General features: G+C 45.2%; 5 protein-coding genes across 5 annotated transcripts; 1 reads left to right on the top strand and 4 right to left on the bottom strand.

Annotated features, from left to right (window-relative positions):
- Nucleotides 1-31: 31 nt before the first annotated feature.
- Nucleotides 32-658, top strand: DEU56DRAFT_911432 (uncharacterized protein; the record flags this gene model as incomplete). Its single annotated transcript, XM_041357291.1, has 3 exons — nt 32-117; nt 162-299; nt 346-658. The coding sequence occupies 3 exons, from the start codon at nt 32-34 to the stop codon at nt 656-658; spliced, it is 537 nt and encodes a 178-aa protein (XP_041209874.1).
- Nucleotides 659-686: 28 nt separating this feature from the next.
- Nucleotides 687-1,263, bottom strand: DEU56DRAFT_734236 (uncharacterized protein; the record flags this gene model as incomplete). The annotated part of the gene is made up of 2 exons (XM_041348372.1): nt 687-1,043; nt 1,102-1,263. 2 exons carry the CDS (start codon nt 1,261-1,263, stop codon nt 687-689), a joined length of 519 nt encoding a protein of 172 aa, XP_041209873.1.
- A 1,527-nt stretch (nt 1,264-2,790) lies between these two features.
- Nucleotides 2,791-3,345, bottom strand: DEU56DRAFT_708218 (uncharacterized protein; the record flags this gene model as incomplete). The annotated part of the gene is made up of 1 exon (XM_041347456.1): nt 2,791-3,345. A coding segment is annotated over one exon (555 nt), but the record flags the coding sequence as incomplete, so codon positions are not given.
- A 1,544-nt stretch (nt 3,346-4,889) lies between these two features.
- DEU56DRAFT_911430 (uncharacterized protein) lies at nt 4,890-6,527 on the bottom strand (the record flags this gene model as incomplete). The annotated part of the gene is made up of 2 exons (XM_041357290.1): nt 4,890-5,317; nt 6,428-6,527. The coding sequence occupies 2 exons, from the start codon at nt 6,525-6,527 to the stop codon at nt 4,890-4,892; spliced, it is 528 nt and encodes a 175-aa protein (XP_041209871.1).
- Nucleotides 6,528-19,775: 13,248 nt separating this feature from the next.
- On the bottom strand, nt 19,776-22,523 carry DEU56DRAFT_755019 (uncharacterized protein; the record flags this gene model as incomplete). Its single annotated transcript, XM_041349879.1, has 15 exons — nt 19,776-19,813; nt 19,948-19,978; nt 20,009-20,188; nt 20,244-20,340; nt 20,371-20,573; nt 20,630-20,861; nt 20,915-21,111; nt 21,188-21,349; nt 21,402-21,554; nt 21,615-21,620; nt 21,673-21,726; nt 22,024-22,177; nt 22,209-22,260; nt 22,324-22,386; nt 22,442-22,523. The coding sequence occupies 15 exons, from the start codon at nt 22,521-22,523 to the stop codon at nt 19,776-19,778; spliced, it is 1,704 nt and encodes a 567-aa protein (XP_041209870.1).
- Between the last annotated feature and the right edge of the window lie 3,239 nt (nt 22,524-25,762).

The raw sequence follows: 25,762 nt of genomic DNA, 5'->3' as shown, positions 1-25,762 counted from the left end.
GGAAATTCACTAAGTCCCTCTCACATATGCTATGCCACTACCACAGGCTATCCAAGATTTCTTTGACATGTCATCCGAGCCAGACATTGACATCGAAGGCTATGAGGCTGATACAAGGTACATTCCCCCTGTTTTAACCGTGCAAACTATAATTTTCACAGCATATGTGTTTCTGAGTCCGATACTATGCTTCCGAGTCTGATGACATTGTCGGATGATGTCTTCCTTGACCCCACGTACTGGCGCGCGAACCCACAGCTTAGACAACGGTTTCATGAGCACGTTAAGACAGACAACGTGTGAGTGTGTTGTCTTCAGTCTTCTCACTACTGAATATATTCAAAGGTGTCCTACATCCACAGCTACTACTGTTCAGCCTCGCACTTTCGATCCTGGCAGCACGACAGAGTCTGAGAGCGAGCCAGATATCACAGTCACAATCACCAATCCGTCTACAGTTGTCCCCTCTACATCTACCACTGTTCGGCCTCACACTTTCGATCCTGGCAGCACGACAGAGTCCGAGAGCGATAACCCAGACCCAACAACCCCCACTACAGCCACCATTCCACTCCATACTTTTGAAGGTGATGCAGGCAGTACTACGGAGTCTGAGAGTGAAACAGATAGCATTTTGGAAGGATACGTTGTCATATGAATATTTGTAGTACCTCACGAGTGTATAACTAGTCAATCCAAAGATCCTCATCCTCGTCACCATCTTCGTCGTTATCAACATGGCCTGCGATTTGTGCGACATCAAGTCCTGGTTTTTCGACTAGGAAAAAACGGAGCTCCAGACTACCAGGGAGCTTGTGGGGCACCATTGCTATAACAGACTGAATTGTAGACACATCGACAAGTTTGAGTGCATCGTTCCCTTGATACGTGCATGAGTATAATGTATGGTACGATTCTTGGAGAAGTTGGTAGTTGGGTGGTGAATATAATGAAACGAGAGCAAGAGTCTTGATGATGTTGTTGACGTGGATCTGAAAATAAAATTGAACTTCGCCAAAATGTGTTCGTTCGTTGAGAAAAAGCTAATCCGTTTGAGTTATTAGTTGTAGCGTGAATGGAAATAATCAAAGGACACTATACCTTGACGTTACGTGCCATGCGTGGCATGCGCGTCATATCATTCTCTTTCCAGCTTGATCGTGCGATTTGTCCGTTTGGAAGACGGAGCCTTGCCCATCGGGTAACACGGGGACATTGTGTTGGAACAATATCAAGTCCTTGTGTGTTGAAGTATGAAACCATGGCATTTGCTTCATGTTCCAGTAAGTGATGAGGTGTCCGTTCTCGTTTAGTGAGGAGCACGTATCCATGACCTAAGTCAACCGAGCAGCGTGGAAGTGTGTCTGTTGGTGGGTCGAGAGTTGGAATCATGACTTTGAGCGCGTTGACTTGACAACGCCGAACACCACGTTCCGATAAGTTCGCATAAGGTTGAGAATGTGAACGGATTTCACGACCAAGGTTACCAATCGTCTGTTCCATGGTCCACTGCGAGGAGCAGATGGGAGGACCCTTGGTGATAGTCTCGGGTGCAAGATGTCCAAGTGAATGTGCCCACGGTCGCATAAAGTGGAGGCGGTCGACACGACGCTGATAGTACAGGAGTTCGAACTCCTTCTCGAACTGTGCAAGCATCTCGTGAGCTTCGCACAAGTCAGATGCGAGGATCTTGTGTTGCTGCATGATTTGAATCCCACGAACGAGCTTGCAGAAATTCTTCCAATAGACGTCAGGGAGAACACCATAGAGGATCGCAGGTCCGAGACCGAAGAGGTAGAGTAAAAACTCCCAGGCTTTGTACCCACTATTGATTTTCTGTGCAGGGTTCCGGGGGGGACGATTGAATGATCCGGGAAGGTAAGGAGTAGCATCCGCTACAGCTTTTCCGTGGTCCTGCCATACCCGACCCTTGAGAACGGCCCACTCCCATGTCTCTTTGTCGTCGGTGGGTTCACATCGAAACGAGCCACGCCAGATTGGGATAAGTTCGTCAGCGATGTTTATTGCAGCAAGATGCATAATGTCAGACCCAAAACAGCCGGGAATACCGAGGATGTTGTTGGGTTGTATACCGAGAAAGATTGTGGGTTTTGAGATACCTGTTTCAAGCCGACACTGCTCGTACTGAGTGTGGGTGCGTGATTCCATCAGGTACTTGAGGTTTTCGCGATAGTTTCCGGAAGATGCAGGAGGAAGATTGTTGATGTCGATATCAGGATGGTTCGAACCGGCGTGATTGTAGTTGACTGGCTTGAGAAGCGCCGGATAATAGTGTCCACCAGCGCCTGGTTTATGTCGCCCTCTCATACCACAATATAGCCGGCAGCCGTTGCCTCCGTGTGAACCTACGAGTCCATTGAGATATACCATCCCTGGACCATCGGCAGTTGCGAGAGCGAGGAAGGGAGTCAATTTGAACACACGGTTTTGTGATGCATCCCAGACGGTGAGGCCTTCACGCTGAACAGCTGCGAGATGATATAAGCCTGGAAATAGAAACGAGTCGACGTTCTTCGGCTTGTTGGGACCGGGAATAAATCCTCCTGGTAGTACGTACTTCTTCTTGTAGCGATCCTGCGGGTGGTGGTCGAACACTACCCAGATGTATATCCAGCAGTCGGACTGTTTACTCTCGTACAGCTGAGCACCGTCAATCGAAAGCATAAGGATAGGATCGCCTTCTTTAATCTTGCCTGATCGGACAGCATCAAGATAGTCCGTTCCATCAAAGAAATCTTCATAAGCATCAATGACACCACCGTTTGTCCTGAGCTTCTCAAGAAGCACGTTGGTTGCGTCATCCCGATATCGCATCTTTTGCGCACTGATAGGGTCCCTCCAAAGTGCTTGAATCTGGTCGGCAACGGGGATAGTCTCGAAGACACGAACGGGCACCTTTTTTCTCCCTCGACTTTTCTGCAAGATATTCTGGTCATACCGATCTTGCCCGCATTTAGGACACTTGTCGTGGTGTTGCCAGGGCCCACAAAACGCTACACATGAGTCTACGCACATGTCGTGCACGATAGGTTGAATCCCGCTGAGTAAAGCAACACGACGGCGAATCTGATAATAGGACAGGATTTCGGAGTCAGGAAAGCGCTCCATGATAGCCTGTCGAATGGAATTGTAAGCGGCTTCGGTGGTGTCAGCAAGGAATAGCTTCAACGACAAGAGTACGTCCGGATCGTCGATAGTCAGAATCTCTTGAGGTGGGTTGCGAAGGCGTTCAAGAGCATCTGGATCGAAATTGATTACTCCATCGTCCAATGTTGCACTACGAAGGGCTTCGATAAAGACCATGGCATCTTTGATGTCATCGAGTCTTGCAAGGCGAGAGAGCTCTGCAAGGTCCGCATCATCGAGTCCGACAGTATGATCTTGTTGGGGGTCTGCACCATTAGTTTAGGCTTGCCTGGTGGCATAAATCGGATACATACTATTATCCAGCTGATGAATATCAATGTCAGGTCCATTGAAATTGCCTTCGTCATCCTGATTTGCGTCGTCGCGTCCCTCATCACGGTCCTCATTAGCATGGCCCTGGGTACCGTCATCACGAGTCTCGACTGTGTTCTCAGGAGCAAGGGTGTCATCACGTCTGTGAAATGTATTATCGTGGTCCTGGATCTCATCATCGCCGTGAGGTACAAAGTCCGGTATGTCCTCCTGTATAGGTTGTGCTATGTCAGAATATTGAAACCCTCAAGAATACTTACCTCGAAGTGAAAAGCACCATCGACTGATCTGTCTGCGGCCTCTTCGACACGTCTGCGCTTGACAGGAGTAGGGTCGCGCATGCGCTGGACATCCGTGTCATTGAGCCGGACACCGACGGAAGTAGTGCTAGAAATCGACTGAATCAATGTGGTGAGGGATTGGTCGAAAACGGCCTTGGGAGCACGATATTTAGCATGCCGGAAGTACGTAGCTCGAGATACGCGCTGTGGAAGTCCTGCGCATTTCGTAGTACAATCACAGAGGAATTGCTGCTCCATGTAATCACACGACCTCGCGATACTGCAGATTACCCGAAGTGTGTAGTAGAATGTGCGAGTGTGCACAAAATGTAGGAAATACGGGACCGTGAAAAAAACTCGACCGTCGTGTGTAGGATTGTGCAGGAAATGCAGGAAATGAAGGAAATGCAGGAAATGCAGGTTGTATGCGCTGATGGTCGCTGTAGAAAGTTAAAATTGATCTTATCTGCAGAGTGTAGGATTGTTTGTACCAATACATATCAGCGCTGTTCGATTTATATCTATTGTATCTACCCTATTCAATTTATATCAACCTCTACCTTGCTTGTTTTCACTGGGGATGAGCAGGCACACAAATTGACAAAAAAAGCGGTTTATTAGATAATATTATACATGTATATACCAAACTACTACTTAGATACAAGGGAGGACCTATTGTGGGTGTAGTGGTGAAGCTGCAGTGAGGTGGGGAGGGTGTGGGAATAATTATAATTATGTGGTATACCATATTGGGATGATGTTTTGGGTGTTGTGGGGTAATTCCCACAGTAGGTGGCTAAAAGTGCGAAAATGCGGAGTGTGGGAATAATGTGGGGAGGCCTGACATGAGGAGGTGACCAAAACAGGATGTGTTTTGTGAATTTCCACTTTTGGAGGCCAAAATTGCGGAATAAAACATATCAAAACATCTGACAAATGTGGAAAACACATTTGTGACTGAAAACATAGCTGAGTTTCAAAAATCCAAAAATGCGGCTGTGAAAGCCAAAACACCCAGCAAAATAGGGCCTGACAAATGCCATGGATTAGGTCAAATTGCGCTGCTGGTAATTGCCATCAAAAGTGTCTATGGTAAAACTGGTAGTTCCCATTTTACTAGGTCTAATACTACAACCAGGGGTGATTTTGTACCGCTGGCAAGTCAAAGACATTGTCAGCATGGGTAGACTGCGATGGGTAGACATGGTTACCCTTGGTAGAATGAGTCTCTGCCATGAAGTGCAATACGGTATCATCCATGGTCCTGGTGTAAGCCGCTACAATCGAGGGTGAGTTGGGAACAGTTAGGATTCCATCATAAATGTTGGTGTGGTCAGAGGGAGTTGGGGAAACTGTGATGCTGGTGTCCTGCGCGGTTGGGGAGACTGTGATCCCAGTGTGTTGTGGGATTGGGGAGACTGTGATGCCGGTGTCCTCCTGGTTGGGCGCGTCAGGGGAGACTGTGATCCCTACGTCTTGCAGGGTGCGCGCATCAGGGGAAACCGTTGTGGGGACAACAAATCTGCTGAGTAGCAGAAGGTGTTGGGTCTTGCTGCCTAGCTGCTATGCCTTGAGAGACAATGTAAGACCCAGGCTTTCTTGACTAGGGAGTGCTCAAGCAGGGAGAGAGAGAGAGAGAGAGAGAGAGAGTGTGTGTGTGTGTGTGAGAGAGAGAGAGAGAGAGGGTGTCACTCCAGACAATGAGGCTAGAACTTGGTATCAGGAGCAAACTAGTGAGCTAAGAAGCTACAACCAGAGAAGCTACAAACTGGGGAAGCTACTACTTAACCCTAGAAGGGGAGCTACCAGAATATGAACTAAATACCACTACTGAGTGGAAGTGTAGGGCGAAGATTTGATGATTAGGTAAGCAGTCAAATGCCAACATAAACAAAGGAAAGGGGTAAGTGAAGCTAGGTAGAAACTGTCAATACAAGGCCACAGGGAACTAGTTCCCTACACCGTTGTAGGAGACGATCTGGCTGCAGCCCCGTACGGCACCATTTCCCCTTACTGGACGAAGTCACGCATACCTTCCACAGGCCGTTGTGGACCATCACACGAGGTTGCGGAATCTGTGCACTCATCGCATCACATCGCATCGCAACGCACTATCCGTCCATGTCCTGTCTGCATCTGTCCGTCCTCACTGGTGCGTTCTCATCCTTAGTTAGTCATTCCTAACCGTTCACAGGGCCAGTTACATATCAGTTCCCATGCACGAGGTCACATAGTGCTACTTACATATTATCTCCCTCCGACTTCGCGTACATATGCGTTCGCTTATACAGTTCCGGTTTCTTACGGACTCGTATCCAGCACTTTCCTACATTCCCTCTCTCTGGTGGTGTGTTGCGGAGTCACTAGCTTAGTCTTACCTTGTCATTCCTTGCTTGAGCAATCACTTGTTTGCCTTCTCATCCCGTGTGAACGCTCGCATCGCCATTGACAGTTGACTATTGCTAGTCCTAGTTGAGTTCCTTTGCAAGGCAGTTTCTGCACATCTTCGCATATACCTGGTACCTAGTTCGCTCTACCCGATTACCTGTTCCGACACCTGGTACCCTACCCGTTTCGCATACCTGGTACCCTCTAGACATTCACTCGTTTCTCCGCATCCGCATACCTCGCATCTCCGCATCTGCATACCTCGCATCTCCACATACCTTGCATCTCCGCGCATTCTTGCATCTCCGCATCTCCTCGCGTACACAGCCATTCTGTCTTCAGCGCATCACTTCCTTCTTCACTGTTCCCCTCGCTCATACTTGAGGAACTGCTCTCAGAGCTATCCCCTTGGGTCGACTACTATTCTCGCACCCAGCAGGATCGGTACGCTATCACTATAGTGGACTTCTACGATTTCTCCCACACCGTGATCCCTGCGTCTTGCGGGATTTGTGATATTGGGGAAACTGTGGTGCTGGCGCCTTGGAAGAAAGATGCTGGTAGAGTATGAGGCGAAGCAGAATTGGGATAGGCGCTAGGTTGGAGGAGCCTGGTGGGAGCGCCAAAGGGTCCAATACCAGGTCCAGTGACAAGAGGAATGGTGGGTGTGCGAGCGTCCCCACCAAAGACGTCTGTGTTGGCATATGGGAAGTGTGAGTGGGTTCTGAGTTGAAAGGATGCTAAGTACTTACTGGTTTCCTCCCCTTCCCAGCTCTCCTTTTCTACCCCTCCATCCTCAATAGACTCCTTGTCCCAGTGTACCGGTGAGTATGGTGGCGAGGTGGGATTGGACTTGGTCGCTTTGAGGTTGTCGATGGGGGAAATGACAGATGGGTGGAAGGAAAGAGTAAGTGCGTTGTCTTGAATTGTTGTGGTGAACCAGAAATTGCCGGGGTTCTGCAAAAGGAAATCGGCAAGTTCGATGCGTGTCTCTGTGAATATATTGTCTGGCATGTTCCGGGCGTGACTCAATGTGATGTGATTTGTAATATTGGTGTCAATGATCGATTGTGGATGCCTCACACTGTTTTCCACAGGCACGAGGCTAATTGGTGTTGGGTGCAAAGTCAATTCAGCCCGTTCTTTTATATTGTTTTGAATTTCATTTATTTTCAATTGGTCTGAGTAAGTCAATGGGTTGCTTAGAAATTTCTGACGCATGAAATGCTCGGCTTGGAGTGCATTTTCAATTCTCTGAGTAATGTGTTGAGAGTTTCCGGCAGTTGGATTACTTAATTCAAATTCATCCAAATCCGGAAAGTTTTCGTTGATTGCATAGAACATACTAGATTCTCGCAAGTTCCCGATCCATGTGGCCGGTTCAAAGTCCCAATTTGGGTCATTCCCATCAGGTGTACACTATCGTTGACTGCTTATCAACATGCGCTGCATGAACATTCCAGATACTTCCGTTTATTCTCGTTATCTCTGACTGCTTATCAACATGCACTGCATGAACATTGTTCTTCCTGATTCCTTTTTACTTCCAAAGTCGGCTTGGTCCGTGCCTCTTTTGTTCCCTATAAATACTGCGATAGTTGTACTTGTATTTCTCTAACTTGAATCTACTTGGTTCTCTCTGATACTTGATCATCTTCTGAGGAAGATACTTGATTCCGATCTAGCTCTTATAGAGACTAGTCTATACTCGAACTTCACTTAGAGGGAGAGCCCCTCAAGTGTCTGAACTGAACGTCGTAACACAAAGAACTCCTTTATTGGATTAGTTACGCAAGAACTATCCAAGTCATAACAAAAGATTCAAGTTACCCAGAACCCCTCTTATCACCGAGGGACCTACCCACTCTGAAACCTCAAACCCAGAAAAGAAAGACAAGACGTCTTCTCAGAAGCTGTCCTCGGCTAAGGCAAGACACACCGCCGCAGGAAAACTAGGAGCAGAACCATATCCCAGGATACAACCAAGAATATCCCCTCAGACTCCTCAGAATCCATTCTCAGCCCTATTAGCAGGACCCTCCGCTATAACCAGAGGGGTCATTGCATCGCCAATAGGATATAGTTCGCTTGAAGAAGAACCATCCCAGAACTTAGAACAATCGCAACAAGAATACTTCCAGAACCCACCTGTTGATAAAGACGAAGAAATCCCTGACACTCCACCGCTTGATCTTGACAACGAGGAAGAAGAAGACTACGACGAAGAACCCGAAGACCCAGAAGACCCAGAACCCCAGGAATCCACTATGGCAGGAAGAGGAGACAAGCCCATTGAACGAAAGATCAGATACCCACCAGACTTTTCCGGAGACAGAGAGAAAATTTCCCAATGGCTATGCCTGGTTGATGCATATATTGAAATCAACGATGAAATCTACGACACTGATAAGCGAAAAATCATTTTCGCCCTTTCATTCATGAAAGATGGAGCAGCAGCCCTTTGGATGGAAGACTTCACTACCTTCACCAGAGAAGTAAACCCAAGTTCCTTGACCGGAGCAAAGAATGGTTATGGAACCTGGAGCGATTTCACCACCAAGATGAAGGAAAGCTTCTCTCCGATAGACTCTGTAGGGACAGCCCTCCACAAACTCCGCAACCTAAAGCAGAAGGACGATCTGAGCAAATATATCACCAACTTCAAGCAGCTCGCCTCAAAGGCCGGAATCAACAACTTCGCTGCCATAAAAGATTACTTCTTCGCTGGTCTAAACCACAATATCGTACAGAAGTTATGTAACTCTGGAGAAATTCCAGAAGATGCAGAGAAACTTTTCAGGAAAGTTATCAACATCGAAAACGCCTACCAACTCCTCCGCTCACACAACTCCCATCATTTGAACCAGCACAACAGGAGGAAGAATGATAACCGCAGACCCACTCGTTTCTCAGGCACTCCTAAAGATGAGAATGTGATGGACGTAGACCGCCTAACCGAGGAAGAAAAACACGACTATATGAGGCAAGGAAAGTGCTTCAAATGCGGAAAGATAGGACACCGTGCGAACGACCACACATTTCACCCCAAGGAAACCGGAGATGACCGAAAGAAGGGAAAAGGAAAGCAACCGGTAAGACACGAAGCGTCTGATGATGAAGAATCTTCCAGCAAGATCGAAGAAGAAGACGATGAATCTGTCAGAAGATGGAACTTGGATTTTTAACCTCGGAGCCTGCCGCAATGTCAGATACTCCATATATTGATGTACGTATAGCCAAGAATGTAGGAAAGACTAAAGAATTTAGGGTCCCGGCGACCATCTTCTCCTCCGTACATCCCGATAAAGCATTGCACACAACCGCCATGGTAGACTGTGGCGCAGGGGCAACATTCATCAACTGGATGTTTGTCCGAAAACATGGAATCAAGATCTACAAGTTCAACAAACCTTTTTCTATCCGAAATGCCAATGGACAACTCTCAAAGAAGCAATGCACCCACTATTGTCACCTAGCCATAAAGATCGACAAACGTCTCATGATTGGGAAATTCAACATAATGACCATGGGAGAAAGAGATATGATTCTTCTTGGTAAACCCTGGTTATCAGCCATGAACCCTGACATCGATTGGGTAAAAGACACCCTCAAACTCCCAGCTACTCCACACTCCCAGAAGCTAGAACGAGAATACCAAGAGATGTGGAAAATTCCCGTCCCTCTTCCCCAATACGACACCAAAGATGACGTATGGGACAATGTTTCTACCGAAACCCTATTCACCCGAAAGGTGGAAGACGTCTCCACTTACCCGATCAATGATGATGAAGTACTCATTGAATACTCCCCTGATGGGTCGACTGTTAGAATCATTGAAAACCTTTCCCTCGACACTCCTCTCACCCAAGATGGAACATCCGCAATCGAGCTTAAACGAGCAGTCTTGATAAAACCTTTAAGAAACCAATGGATACTTTCGAGGAAAACTACTGGTGAAGAATACTTGAAAACCAGCAACAAAGCTCAAGAATTCGCCCTGAAAGATGCACAAGAAAAGAAGAAAAAGACTTTCAAAGAGCTCGTCCCATCTTACCTCCACAACTTCGCCAATATCTTTGCTAAAGATGGGCTGAACAAACTACCTCCCTCTAGACCAGGGGTGGATCATAGAATCGAAACCAAGCCTGGCTATATCCCTAAATCAGCAAAAACCTACCCTCTATCCCAGAAAGAAACCGAAGCCGTGAATAGTGTTTTAAAGTCCAGTTGCAGGACCGCAAAAAGACCGGCAACCGGACCGGACCGGACCGGGTCCTAAGAAGGACTGGTTGCAGTCTTTTCCAGTTGCAAGATCAGTCCAGTCCAGTTGCCTGAAGTTTGCGAAAAATAAATAAACCGGTCTAAACCGGTTAAAATCGGTTTAGACCGCAACCGGTTCATATGTACATGTAGTACTCGTCAGCGCGGTTCTAATGGTGGTCCGATCATGTGAAACGGCTAAGATTTGACAAAGTTATGAGCATTACAAGAAAAAGCTGCAAATTCACGGGATGTCTTGTATCTTAGCTTTTATCTAGACCAAACCATAATCAATTGACAAGGTAAGACCAGCTATAGACTTGTCTATACTAAGGTTACAAGTAATGTTGACACACCTAAGCCTTATAGTAACAACTTTGATTTTGTGACATTTCATATACAGCAAGTCAAAATCAGTCAAAATCACCGATTGGCTCATAACTTACCCAAACCTTTAGTGTCCAACAAGATATGAGTAGCTATAGACTTGCCTAGACTAGGACTACAATTAACATTAAGACACCTAAGCCTTACGACCACTTTTATTTTTCAAAGACAAGCCCGATAACGATTTTTTGTCAAGCTTATATCTTGCTTATATCTTACCCTATTGACAAGATAAGACTAGCTATAGTATCGCCTTGACTAGCAGCACATATTTCGTCAAGAAGCCTAAGCATGGTAATGACATTTCATATTTGACTCACATGCAGGGCGGAGTTTGGGAACCCTTTTTTATAATGCTCGTATCTTGCTCAGATCTTAACCGTTTAATACAAATAAACCACCGTTAGAATCGTGGGAAGGAGTGCTACACTCCCACAGGACTGGTCTCGGTTGCAACCAGTCTAAGACCGGTTGTAGGACTGCAAAAGACCGAAAACATCGGTCTTTACAGGTCCAGTCCAGTCTTGATGATATCATGGGAATGAAAAGACTGGTCTGGTCCGGTTGCCTCCAAAAAAGGCAAAAAGACCGGACTGGACCGGACTTTAAAACACCAGCCGTGAAAGCTTTCTTAGATGAACATCTTTCGAAGGATTTTATTCAACCATCAAAATCCCCTCAAGCCAGTGGCTTCTTCTTTGTCGGAAAGAAAGACGGCTCTCTTCGTCCCTGCCAAGACTATCGTTACATTAACGAATGGACGATAAAGAACGCATATCCCCTTCCCCTGATTCCCTCCTTAATCGCAAAACTACAAGATGCCAATTATTTCACGAAGATGGATGTTAGATCTGGATACAACAACATCCTGATTCATCCTGATGATCGTTGGAAAGCCGCGTTCACTACCTCATTCGGGCTCTTTGAACCGAAGGTCATGTTTTTCGGCCTATGCAATTCACCAGCCACGTTTCAAGCATATATGAATCAAACTTTCAGGAAAGAGATAGACGAAGGATGGATGATCGTTTATATGGATGACATCCTAATCTTCTCGAAAATCCTCGAAGAACACCAAAAACGAACCCGCCGCATTCTTGAAATCATCCGAAAAGAAACCCTTTTCCTGAAACCAGAAAAATGCACCTTCGATGCCCAGGAAGTGGACTACTTAGGAATGATCATCAGACCCGGGTAAGTGGCAATGGATCCTGCCAAACTCTCCGGTATCAGTGACTGGCGGGCCCCGTCTTTCGTAAAAGAAGTTCGATCATTCCTAGGATTCTGCAACTTCTATCGTCATTTCATATCCCATTACTCCGACCTCGCACGACCCTTGATCGATCTAACAAAGAAAGATGCGACTTTTATATGGTCAGAAGCTTCTGAAAACTCCTTCCAGAAGTTGAAGAAATGCTTCCTTTCCGAACCCATCCTCCGAAACCCCGATCCCTCGCGACAATTCGCACTTGCCACCGACGCCTCTCTTGTCGCCACAGGAGCTGTCCTCTTGCAAACGGACGAGAATGGTGCCTATCATCCATGTAGATATCTCTCCCAATCCTTTAATCCCGCAGAACAAAACTATCAGATCTATGATCGAGAACTTCTCGCGATTATCCGTGCCCTGAAAGCTTGGCGTCACTATCTTGAAGGAAACCCACACCCTGTAGTGATTTTGACAGATCACAAGAACCTCCTCTATTTCCGATCAGCGCAGAATCTGACTCGTCGCCAAGCACATTGGCAATTAACCCTCAATGAATTCGACCTAGAACTGCATCATGTCGCGGGAAGCATACTTGCCGCCCCTGACGCCCTCTCGCGCCGTCCTGATCACTCTGCTGATCAAACCGATAATGCCAATATCACCCTCCTTCCTGATGAATTATTCGGACGACTCATCGATATTGACCTCGCTGCAGCATTGAAACTGCAAAACCCCCTCTCCAATCCCATTATCCTAGCAGCACAACAAGCCCTAGACGGACTCAGTGCTCCTCCTATGAAATCTGCACTTTCTGACTGGCGCATTGAGGATAACACGCTCTTCTACAAAAACCGAGCCTATGTACCCCCAGATCTCCGACACCGTATTCTGACCCTCCACCATGATCACCCTACCGCCGGTCACCCTGGACACTTTAAGACCGAAGAACTGGTCAAACGAGATTACTGGTGGCCCGGGATGGGAACCTTCATCCGAAAATATGTCGAAGGTTGCACCATGTGTCAACAAATGAAGTCAGACACACACCCCACAACTCCTCCCCTGAACCCTATTTCCTCCACCACCTTACGCCCCTTTGCCCAAGTTTCAGTAGATCTGATCACAGACCTTCCCCCATCGGAGGGCTTTGACTCTGTCATGGTCATGGTAGACCATGGGCTTACGAAGGGGGTAATTCTCTCACCCTGCAAGAAAACCATCACATCGGAAGGGGTAGCTAAACTCTTTTTCAAGAAAGTATTCCTCAGATTTGGCTTGTATGACAAGATCATCTCCGATAGAGGCCCTCAATTTGCGTCAAAATTTGCAAAAGAACTTGGAAGACTTCTTGACTATGAAGTTGCCCTCTCTACTGCCTATCACCCTCAGACTGACGGCCAAACTGAGCGGTTGAACCAAGAACTTGAAACCTATCTCCACATCTATTGCCGATCTGCCCCCCAAGATTGGGTAAAGCATCTTCCTATGGCAGAATTTGTCCATAATCATCGGAAGCATGACTCCCGAAACACTTCCCCGTTCTTCCTCATGATGGGGTATGAACCCCGGGGAATCCCCTACGCCTTTCCTGATTCTGTGATCCCTGCCGCAGAAGACAGAATAAAACATCTCCAGAAGATTTGAGAAGAAGCCCTCGCCTGCCATAAACTGGCAATGCAACACATGGCCGAACGATCATTTGGAAAGAAGTTCGAACCCTGGAAACCTAAAGACAAAGTTTGGTTATCTGCTGCACACCTTATCACCCATCTCCCATCAAAGAAGCTCGCACCAAAACATTATGGCCCCTTCAAAATTGAACAGATCCTTTCTCCTATCACGTATAAACTCCACCTCCCCAAATCTTGGAAATCTCACCCCGTCTTTCATGCTTCTGAGCTATCGTCCTATCGGGAGACAGAGATCCACAGCCCGAACAACCCTGAACCACCCCCTGACCTTATCAATGGACAAGAAGAATATGAGATAGAAGTGATCCTCGCCCACAAGGGAAACACAAAAGGAAGACACCGCTTTCTCGTGTCATGGAAAGGTTACCCTAGTTCAGAAAACTCGTGGCTACCCGAAAAGGAACTTCAGAACGCCCTAGAAATCCTAAAAACCTATAAAGATCGCCTCAAATTAGCCCGACTTCTCCATTGAACTCTCACTTCCAGAACCAACCCCAGCAAAATGAATCATGTCCTCTTTTCAACTCTCTGAATACCTCAGTCTCATTGACGAGATTTAAACTGCCGCCCTCATAGAATCCGCTATACTTTCCCCACAACATGCCATTGAAATAGAACGAATCCTCGCTGACAAAGGGGAAGACACGACCTACACCCTTGTCAATATCGTCCGCATCACTAGTCTTTTTGAGACCATCACTGAGAACATTGACAATGCCGACGCCACACGAAGCATCCTCCATCTTCAGAGGAAATTACGAACCCTCACCTTGCACCTTCTTCCATTGCACTTCAAAGAGGATGTTTTACAAGCTATACACATTATCACTGAACGAGTTGCAACTGAGGTCGCTGTTCCACCTCCCCCTCCTCCCACTGCAGTCCCCGCTACTCCTGAACCAACTCCAGTATGACCCATTCCCCCACCGCAACACACGCTTAGACGTTCTGAACGAGATAAGAGCTCCGCAAGGACTGCCGCCTCCAAACCCAAGTCACGCTCACCCCCAAAGAACAAAGATCACTGCTCGCAAGCAGACATTGTAACCCCTCCAAAGTCATCCCAATCACTACCTCCCACTCCTGCTTCTTACGACAACGTCGTTTGTCGCCACTGTAAAGAAATGGGACATCGTCACAAGAATTGTCCTACGTATTACTGCAGAGTGTGCCTCATATTTGCACCCAAACACCTGTCCGTCTTTGCCCTCAGCTCAATGGCGAGCAAATCCTCCCCATGGCATACAATGAAGATGGTTTCTATAATGCCCTTGCTAAATGGGAAGCAGACCAAGACGAACTTGTCAAGCAGATTGAACGTGAGGCGGAGCAACTTGCCAACAAACGAACTGGAGACAATCTGTTGGAATTTCACAATGCTGACGTGGATCTCGTCTACTATGACGATGTGAGGTTAGAAGATTGTTGAAGTCGGAGACTTCAGACGCTAGTAGGGGGGTAATGTTACAGTGGCCCCACCTATTTTCCCATCATCACGCTTCGTACTTCCATTTATTCTCATTATTACTGACTGCTTATCAACATGCACTGCATGAACATTCCAGATAGTTCTTTGATGTTCTTCCTGATTCCTTTTTACTTCCAAAGTCGGCTTGGTCCGTGCCTCTTTTGTTCCCTATAAATACTGCGATAGTTGTACTTGTATTTCTCTAACTTGAATCTACTTGGTTCTCTCTGATACTTGATCATCTTCTGAGGAAGATACTTGATTCCGATCTAGCTCTTATAGAGACTAGTCTATACTCGAACTTCACTTAGAGGGAGAGCCCCTCAAGTGTCTGAACTGAACATCATAACACAAAGAACTCCTGTATTGGATTAGTTATGCAAGAACTATCCAAGTCGTAACAATATTTAATTGTGAGCCGGTGTCAATGATCGCGTTGATGGCCTGGCCATCACATTGCATAGCTATTTTTATTAATAGACCACGTGTTTTCGTCCATACAGAGTGAGCTTCTATTTTCGGATCATTACCTAATGGCTTCGGCTTGATTGCATTGGCCAGAATGCCACTAATTTCTCAGTGTGGGTGAGGAAATAGGGATGCGAACTCCGGGGAGTCACAAGAATATCTACCTCGAGAGGCAAGCTTAGTAGATTCGTCCCTTAGGGGATGCTACTGAGGCAATCTCTCTAAATGATGAGAGGGATCAAGAGAAAGGCTTGAGTTGGAAGAATGTGAAGACGTGCAGGAACGCGTGGGGACGTGCGGGGCTGATGCGATGAATGCGCGGAACGCGCGAGTCATGCAGAAGAGTTGGAATGCGCGCGATATGCGCGGAGTAGAGGAACGGCGGTGGGAGATAATAGGCAGGCTTCTTGACCTGAGAGGCGAGTCTTCACAAGAATAGGGAAATGATAGACAAATGCAGTGATGTTATTAGCGCTCTATGCGCAACTAAGCGGAAAACAGATAGTGAGTCCAAGTAAGGGAAAAGTAAGTAAGTCCGAAAATTCTCCAAGCCTTCTAGATATGTAGGTCGCTACACACACTCTCAGGGTAATAAAACGCAAGGGAAGTGGATAGGCTGCGCGGAAGCGTATAGGGAGCGGATGTGTATGTAACAGTATGTAACAAGACCCTGGATGTGGTCAGAGACGGAGATGACAGTGAGAGTACGCACCAACAGTACCGGACAGACAGGACAGGACATGGGAGGGTATTCCGATCAATGCGCTGGATCGCGGAAGGGTGTGGAATGTTGCTGATGTGTCGCGCGCTCTGCGGAGAGCGCGGAAGGTCACGCGTGTCGCGTGCATCTCTATAGGACTGGGAATACATGGGGATAGGGATGAGGTCGACGTACAAATGGGGGGATACGAGCCTGTAGAGATATAACTCTCTACATCGGGATGTTCCGAGAAGTTCTCCCACCTCCAATCGGATCGGTGTCTTTAGAACTGTCTCGTGAATTCTCTCTGGCTTAACCTTAGCTGATATATCCGAGACGCGTTGGCGTGTTGCACTTCGCCGATCGGGGTTTGAATTGGATTTGTAAGTGTCTTTATTGTTTCTCTTTACCTCTTCCACATCGTCCATTACGATGTCCTCACTATCCCAACCCTTGTCTACGCTTTTGGACCGATTGTTTGCGTCTGGCTGGGACTTCTGAGTTCTCTGGACCAGTGTGGGTTCGGTGCTGCGGGCTTTTGGACGAGTAGGGATCTCGTTGAGCGGTTTCTTTGGTGCGTTTTCCTTTCCCTTACTTTTCTCATCTGTCTTCCTTAGGTTCTGCCCTTGTTTGGGTGGATACTTCTCATACCTCTCTTGTCTCCCTTGAGTGGAGTTTCGTGTGGTCCTCTCAACAGGATACACGCGGTACTCATCTTCTGAGTCCTCGCTAGTGTCTAGGTATGTGTTCTCCTCCCTTTCACTTTGTTCTGTCTCCGTTTGAGACTCAGTGGTGTACGCCTCGATGTACGCGCTAGTTCTTTTTCGTTTCACGCTGAGCGCCGACGGCGTGTCTTGATGCTTTCCTTCATCTATCTTAATGAAGTTTGTGACTGGTGTTTTGTCTTCTCGGTTCAATGCCTCAATGATACTTTCTTCTTGCTTTCTCTTAACAATGCGCCCATCAGGCCTTGTGATCTTCCCTCTCTCGTTTCTATTAAGCTTACCATCTGTTACTAGCTTTGTTAGCTGTGGACAGTAGGTACTGCTGTGCCCTTTCTCTCCGCATCCATAGCATTTTCGCTCTTGGAAGGGTGTGTCAGGGGTAGAATAGAATCTGGATCCGGGAGGACCTCCTCTCTGGTAGTTTCCTGATGTCGTGTAGATCTGCCGTCTGTAGTCTCATTGTTCCTAGTAGTTGCCCCATTTTGTGAATAGACAATGTTGTTGTCTCTTTTCTTGGCTGGCGCAGCAAATAGGTCTTTGATAGTGGGATCCATCCTAGTTGCTCTATAGTATAGCAATGCATAGTCTGGATCCTTGAGTGAGATTGAACTCATTTGTTTGATAAGTCCCTCTATCTCATCCAAAGGTTCCAAGGGGTTGTTTCCCTTCAGATTAATACTTTTCTGATCTTGATAGGAACTTTTATCTTTCTTCATTCCTTTAGACTTTACTTTCTTAGTCTCTTTCTTCTTTGATTTCTTTCCTTGAGTTTTGGAATTCTTACGAAAAAACTCCTGTTCGGATTTGCTTGATTCCGTGTCTGAGTCTTCGTCCGAAGATTCCTCGCTCGATTTTTCTTCATCCGTGTCCGAATTGATATCAGACACTAGTAAGTCTGCATCGAACCTGTCTTGATGCAAAAGCTTCTCTGCGGTTATTGCGACTTTGTCAACTGGGAAGGCTTTCGATAAGTCTCTGTCTGGCTCGCTTGCCATGAGTCTGGACTCAATTTTAGTCCGGAGTTTGTTTATTGATCCCCTCCCAGACATAACTGGCATATTCTTCACTTGTTATTTTGCTAGCTTGCTGAAGCCAGCCTCCAATGCAGATAAATCCTCTTACGTACTTCTTCCAAGCCATAAGATTAGAGATTCACTTATCGCACATATTTTTTACATAAGAAATCAGATCTTTTCTCCTATATCTTTTAGTGTCTAGATCTGCATCATAATATTTTAGAATGTCTGCCTTGAGCTTGCTCCAATCTGGAGTCCTGAAGCTCGCTAATCCTTTGACGAATTCTGTGACATGGCGTGACATATACTGTGTGATAGACTCACATTTGTCTGAGTCAGAGACTACATTATGATAGTCACATAACTTTTCAAAATGTTTCAGAAAGCCTTTCACTTCTGAATAGCTTCCTTTGAATTTTGCTGGTGCTGCTTTGGTGCCCGGGTTAGGCATTGTCAACACAGAGAGTGTCGTCATGTTGAAATCCTATATGATATGAATGATAGTAAAAATTTGATTTGATGAATCAAAGAAAAACCCAATGTTTTTCTTGATTTTGCTTGATAATGAAATAGTTTCTTTTGCAAAGTCAAACAAAAAGCCACCCTTGCGGTGGGCTCCAGTGATGTCTTCTTACTTGAGGGTATTATGTAAAATCAGTGTAAAATGTAGTGACAATCACAACTACACTTAAGCTAAGACTAGAAGTTGCCAGCTCCTCAAGTTCACGGTCAACGGATTCCCTACTTCTCGGTTGATAATGTGTTGTTCGTGGGTGGTCAAAGAGTAAACAAGTTACCTTTTTGTCTGAAGAAACTATATTGACTGATTTCTGTGATTTTGTTGTGTCTGAAAAATGATAGGTATGTTTCACCCTAGTAGGTCATGTCTCAACCTATGAAAGTATGTCTCAACTTTGTCGTGTTCTCCTGTCTTGTATTTCTCTTCCTGTAAAAGAGAAAGGTCCTTGTTAAGTATATGTAGAGCTTGGCTCAGTAGAGTAGTGATGAGTAACTTAGTTATTCTGGATAGCCTCCCTGTGGGCTCTTTAACCTAAAGTTACTTTGTTGAAAATGATAGTACTTGCACCCTTACTATGTCTTGCCTTGATCTCACTCTCAGTTAGTGGGATAGGTTTAGAGTTTAAGTTTTGTCTTAGTCTTACTTCAAGGCACTTGTTTTGCCTGCACTTTAACTATGTCTTGCCTGAATCTCACTCTCAGATTAGTGAATTAGGTTTAAAGTGGGAAGTTATATTTGCATGGGTGTAAAATGGGCTCCTTTTATACCTTTTTGGAGGCCAGATTACTAAGCATGATTCATCACATGGATTGGTAAGAATGTGCTTACAAATCCTACCATTTGGTGTGCTGAGTCAGCCTTTTTACTAAGTACATTATAAATACACTGTTATCTTACAAAGCATGATGAATCAAAGGTATGAGTCATCTCATGGATTGGTAAGGTTGTGCTTCCAAACCAAGCCTTTTGGTGAGCTGAGTCATCCTATTTACTAAGAAGATTATAAATACACTTGCAAGTCTTACAAACCATGATAAATCAGTGACAAAACATGATGAGTCAGGCTTGAATCCTTACAAATCACCTTATTTCCCAGTCACATGACATGATTACAAACATGATCAGTCAGCTAGTGAGAAAGTCTGATGAATAAGCAATGAAAAATGGAAAGAAAGAGAAGGCTACAGAACAAAATAGAAATACATGGAAATCCTCGCGTCTGATACGAGAAATGAGGCATCAGAAAAACAAGCTAATGAATCAATGAAAAATGATAGAATCACTTGGTGATATGGTAGAGTAAACCTTCCTTATCTTTTGTATGGCACACATGTCATGGTATGGACTGCATACCATGCATGACAACGTGATGAATTTTAGGGTGCTAGAAACCTTGACAAGCAAGGTTACTTACATCCAGCAGCACCACAAATTTATGCAAAGTTTCTCTTCCTGTCGCAATGGTATCTTCCGTGTGAACCTCCAACAATGCATACATGTCAAATTTGATGAAGAGACGGATGCATTGTAGAAGCAGGTAGCAGTTTTCACTCTCAGTAGTTGTGAGGATGTTCTGATCTGCAAAGATGATCATCTAACACGGCCAGGCTCAGTAAATGGATGTGTGGAATTCTGACCGACAAATGTACCCTTGATATATCTTCGTGGACTGAGCCATCGGAAAAATCAATTTTGATCACATGCATGAAGTGCCGCAAGTTCGGCCATCTTGGGAGAACATCCATGCTGAAGTAAAACAAACAACATGTTAGTTACTAGTAAATCATGTTGTAGAATGATGATGGTAGATTCAATATCAAGATGAACTTTGCATCAATCTCAGAAGCAGCTTCTCGCCCAAATTCAGCGAGCCAGAAGTGCAACTCTTCCCACAAATGATCGCTCCATAACCCGCTTGCGTGCAGATGATCCCATGAGAGGGTGCGATGGACATCACAAAACCAAACCCAAAAAACACACTGTGAGGCTTAGTATCAGTACATTCATAAGCTCAAGACAGACATCAATGATTTACCTCAACATCACGCAATGAGAATGCTTTTAGGTGGGCTTCTCTGGACTTCTTTGTACTTGCTGCTCTGGCCTTCTTTGTACTTGCTGCTCTTGCGATCTCCAAAGTTTGTTGAGATTGGGCACTTGTACGTAGCACATGTTCTACTGAGAAGACAGCCTGCATATCTTGGGGGACGAGACAAATTGGACATGGAAATTTTCCTTTCAGCCCAAAAATTAAGGCCATGACACATCTGCAGCAGGCGACTTAGCATTATGTAAAGAAACAGACCACTATCATACTTACTGTTCCTCATAGTCAGCGCTGAGAATCAGTATCAATGGCCAAAGAAAGCGCCTTATCATGTCACCACAGTCGAGCCAGTACCCAGTCTTCGAGTGTTGTATGACTGCCTCCAGGAGCAGGAAAAATGACTTATGCCAAACTGCATTCTTGAAGTTCATGAAACTTTGGTTTCCGCTCTGCATTTTGTCTTTGTCAACCTAACAAAAAAATTAATTCAGCAAGTAAGATAAAAGTCTGAGGCTTGGAAAGACAAATGATTGGGAGCCAACCCACAACCCGACCACCAGCCATGCCAGTACCGTTCCTGATTTCAACTGGTAAATTTGCAATCCGTGCGACAATCAGGTAGCCCTTTTGAGTCCCAAAAGATGACAGCTTGCTCTTGTCAGCATAAAGAATGAATGCCAGTGGCTTAGCATCCAGTGGAAGTCGTGACTACAACATGAATTTACAATAAATGAATATTACATAGTTGACGAGTACATACTTGTGCTTCCCAAAATGAATTAGCAGTCCAGGGCTCATCAAAAAAGTGCATGAAGTGCTCTCCATTGAACTTGTACAAATGTTGGGCGTCAAACACAAAGTGCTTTGCAAAGCAACTGTTTTGCAGCAGGTCGAGCACCCAGTCCCAAAGGGGCTGATAGTGCATGTTGAAGTTGTGCACATCATCTCAATACGCCACAGATACTACACTGACCTGGAACTATGCTTCAAACATTAATTACATTGATCACAAATTATTCAAAGAAACTCACTGGTGTGAACCGTTTGGAAGCCATTGCCCAAAATGAACAAACCTCGTCATGATTCTGTAACATGAAGTACTCTTGACCATTCACAGAGCAGTATACAAGGTCAATCAGTCAGTTAGTTTGTTCTTTGGTCATTGCTGCTTCCAGTGCAATTTCTGTGATCTCAAAGTCGAGACATGTCCGGAATGATTCCCATGGTGAAGTGCTGCAGGGCACAGTGTCTTCAGTAGGACATCTGCGGGAAAAATCTGTGAAATGATGGACAGTCGAAGGGAGTTTACTATGGGGATGATATTCCACTTTTATATCATACCATCGAGGTCGTGGTTCAGGCAGTTTGTAGTCAATGTCTACATGAAAATTTGGGGATCCTGGATTGAAATCCCCCAATTGCTGACTCTGTGGCGATGTTACAATAACATGTCCCCCTCCGTTGTTGTAACCGGCGATGACCCATGCATATCTAGTATACAGGTCAGGCCCTCGCAAACTTGAGTGACTCGAAAGGCTGAAACAACATACCAATGTCCTCATTTTACCCACCAGCAGTTTCTGGACCATCTTGTATCGTCCATATTGAAATTGGATCAACTAAAAATAACAAATAGAGTTGAGTTAGAATAGTTGTGCAACAAATCATCGAGGAGAACTTACCCGCTGGACCGCGAAGCACCGGTTCATCATTGCGTGCATTCTGACGAGATTTCTTCCAACAATCTAAATATAATAATAATAGCCACAATGCATATGATAAAAGTACATGACGACTCACACTTTTTGACAGTTTCTTGAAGGATCACTGTAAGTTCCTCCTGCTCTTTCTTTGATCTCTCCTTCTTTTCACACTTCCTCATATGAGACAGCAATCCTTGGGCTCATACCATCATGCCACATATACCACATGAAACTTCTTCTGATGGGCATTGCGAGTCCTTCGGCATCTCTAGATTTTACAACAAATAAAGGTGATACAGAACAGTATGGATGTAGCACAAGGGATATGGTTTCTGATATCATTGGGATATCATTTCAACTCAGCTAATGTTAGCCTAAGGCACATTCAGATATTGATTCTGATCTTGATCACAATGCCCCTCGGGCGCATTACAACACGTGAGCATTTTGATGTCGCTAGGAATTTTCTGACATTGGTACTCGTAGAATTCAGCAAGGTTAAGCTGTCGACTGGTGATGCCAACAACCTCCAGAACTGCGTCAAATTGGCCGTGGCAGCCATTCACAGGTAAGCTCAAGTGTTTATCCAGACAGTTGGGGCTGATGTTAAATATTTAGAAGCTTCCTCCGCTGTATAGTGTCTCAAACGGTGCGGGCTCTACCATCATGAGTTCCCATCAGAAGGGGGAAAAAGCCAAGGTGAGGCATTTTTTTTAATCCATACTTGGTGATACAATGACCTATCATTCAAATAGACATCTGACCCCATAGGGATGGGTCTAAATTTTCCTCAGAAAACATCAGAACAATATGTGTAGTGGACGAAGGGCCCACCTGGAAGAAGACTGACGGCCTCTAGCAAGGCTTTGGACAGTGCTGCAGGCACAATTATTAGTGTCTGTCTTGGCCATCATGATCGCTACATAACAATTCTTAAGTACTTACAGATCTGGCTCTGTTCCATATGGCATGATTGGTGGGCTGCCTTGAAGTGCTTGAAATCTGAAGTGTCCGCCCGTTTTGCACAACATTAAACTCAGTTGCAATGATGCATAGCAGGACTCGCGAGTGTTCATCACTGGATCAACTTGCAAACAGTCAGTTCTAAGCCTAGGAATAACCTTTCATTCAAGACAGACACTAATAATTATGCCTGCAGCACTGTCCAAAGCCATGCTGGAGGCCATCAGTTTTCTTCCAGTGGGCCAGCCAATGAAGATCTTCTATGATCAGCACCACCTTCAGCTACCTTTGACTTACCTTCACATCCTTTGTCCTCTACATGCATCGTTCCGACTTTTCTGAGGAAAATCTAGACCCATCCCTATGAACAGTCGGTTCTGAGCCTAGGAATAACCTTTCATTGCAACAATCTGATTCCAAAGAAAGATTCAGATACTATAGGCTCTAGTAAAAGTAGTATGGGTGGTGAAGATGACAATGATTTTGTTGATGGCGATAACACTGGTGAAGGCGAGTTTGGTTGGGTGGAAGTTGGCGAGCGCCATTGTGTGCACCCAGGTAAATGACATTTTTGTATGTAGTGGTCACCATAATTACTTCACAGGTTTTTCTCAGGAACCAGTACCTTCCCCAGTGCATGTTACCTCCTCTCTTGCTCCTGACTTCAATTTTTAATACTCCCATAACGGAGATAACATGAACACCCAGCAAATACTAGATTTGGACAATTTGTCAAGTGATGAGATTGCCTTGGAAGGTGCTCAATGTGCCCAAAGTCTTTGAACTTGGTGGTTCTTCTCAGCCTATAGCTGACGACATCTTAAATCAGCATCACAAGAAAAATGGACTACTCTAACTAACAAGGCACTGCAGGGAAAAACACAAAACTTTGCCAACCGATAAGGCTCGGAGCTCTGCTGTATTTATATAAGTGTAGTTGACCATGATGCCACATCAGGCACACTATGCCTCTCTCACTACACCGAGTACTGAGCAACAATTTCTGGGGAAGAAAAAATGTGACACCATACAAAGAGAGCTCTCTTAAAATGAATTTCCCTCAGCTCCACAAACAGACCTCAATATCTCCAGTGGCCTATTTGGCTGCAATCCTACCTTCAAATCCTGCAGCATTGAACCACAAATTTCATGGTTTTCAACTCACAATGTGTTCCTCAGTACAAGAGCCCAAACTTGAGATTCCAAAAAGATGGTCAGTTTTTTCCTTTGGACATTCACACCTGTGTTGAGCTTTTTTGATAGTTTTAAGTGGGAATTATCTCTTTTCTCAGAGGCAAAGGACAGCCTGAGGGCACCAATATTGATTTCAAGACATGAGGCCTTCATGCTTTTTTTCCCACAATAATTTTGCACACTGACTCATCCCAAAGGTCTTCTCTGATGTGTCCATCAATGATTATGAGTTTATTATAGAGGCCATCATTGAAGATGATAACCATCAATTCAATCAATTCAAGTAAGTTGTGTGCGACAATCCAATAATCACTAACAACTCTTTATTCCAGACCATCACATTCCCCATCATCCAACCAACTGGTTGCAACCCTACCTACTCCACTCCATGAGAATATTCTCAAGCCGTTGCACGATAAGTGTGGGCTCTTCATCTTCCTTGCTGTTTCTGTGCTTTGCAATAAGATGTGTTTGTGTTTACAATATGTTGGCACTTGCTGACATATCTAGTGGCTGTATGCTGGACCTCACAGGGTACTGGGATGACATTGACATTGGGGGTGTTGATGCTGGCAATCTGGTCCCAAGAATCAGCACTGGGGAGTGGTTGGTCATGCTGACTCGTGCACATATTGAGTCAATCTATTGTTTGCTTTTTTGTGGTGCAACTAAGGGTCATAAGTACTGCCAGCAATACATTGTGTTCTTTTTGTGTTTTATTGGGGGGCGATATCAGATATTTATATTGAAGGCAGAACCTCAACTCTTGGTATGACTACACAACTAAGTGCAACACCCCTTCAATACACTCACATAGGACAGTATTATAGTAGACTAAATGTCAGGGATATCAGGGATACTCATAATTGCATGATTCAGATCTTGTGGCAAATCTCAGGCTGTGTCAAACATATTAAAATTACTATTCTAATATTTACTAAACACATATCCTCGTGACTATATAAACTGGATGTACAATTAGATTTTGCTGCATAGATGTGCTTGCATCCGAGTCCCTCGATCACATGAGTTCAACTCCTGGACCGTCAACTATCAACCCTAGAGCTCAGAGAGGGAGAGAGAGTAAGGAAAACTGCATTCAAAGTCACTCCAGGTGAGGGTAAAGGTAAAGACCAACCTCATTATGTAAGCTATCCAAGTGCCAACACAAGCAAGGTAAATAGGGGTAAAGTAAGCCTAACCAGGAACTTGTTCCTACACTGCATCCCTTATTACATCTTGGTGACATGCCAAGTTTGTA

Source organism: Suillus clintonianus (genome assembly GCF_016758775.1).
Source record: "Suillus clintonianus strain FC179 chromosome Unknown DEU56scaffold_25, whole genome shotgun sequence".
Taxonomy (NCBI): domain Eukaryota; kingdom Fungi; phylum Basidiomycota; class Agaricomycetes; order Boletales; family Suillaceae; genus Suillus; species Suillus clintonianus.
The sequence above is the reverse complement of the archived record's forward strand: the minus strand, read 5'-3'. Positions and strand labels throughout refer to the sequence as shown.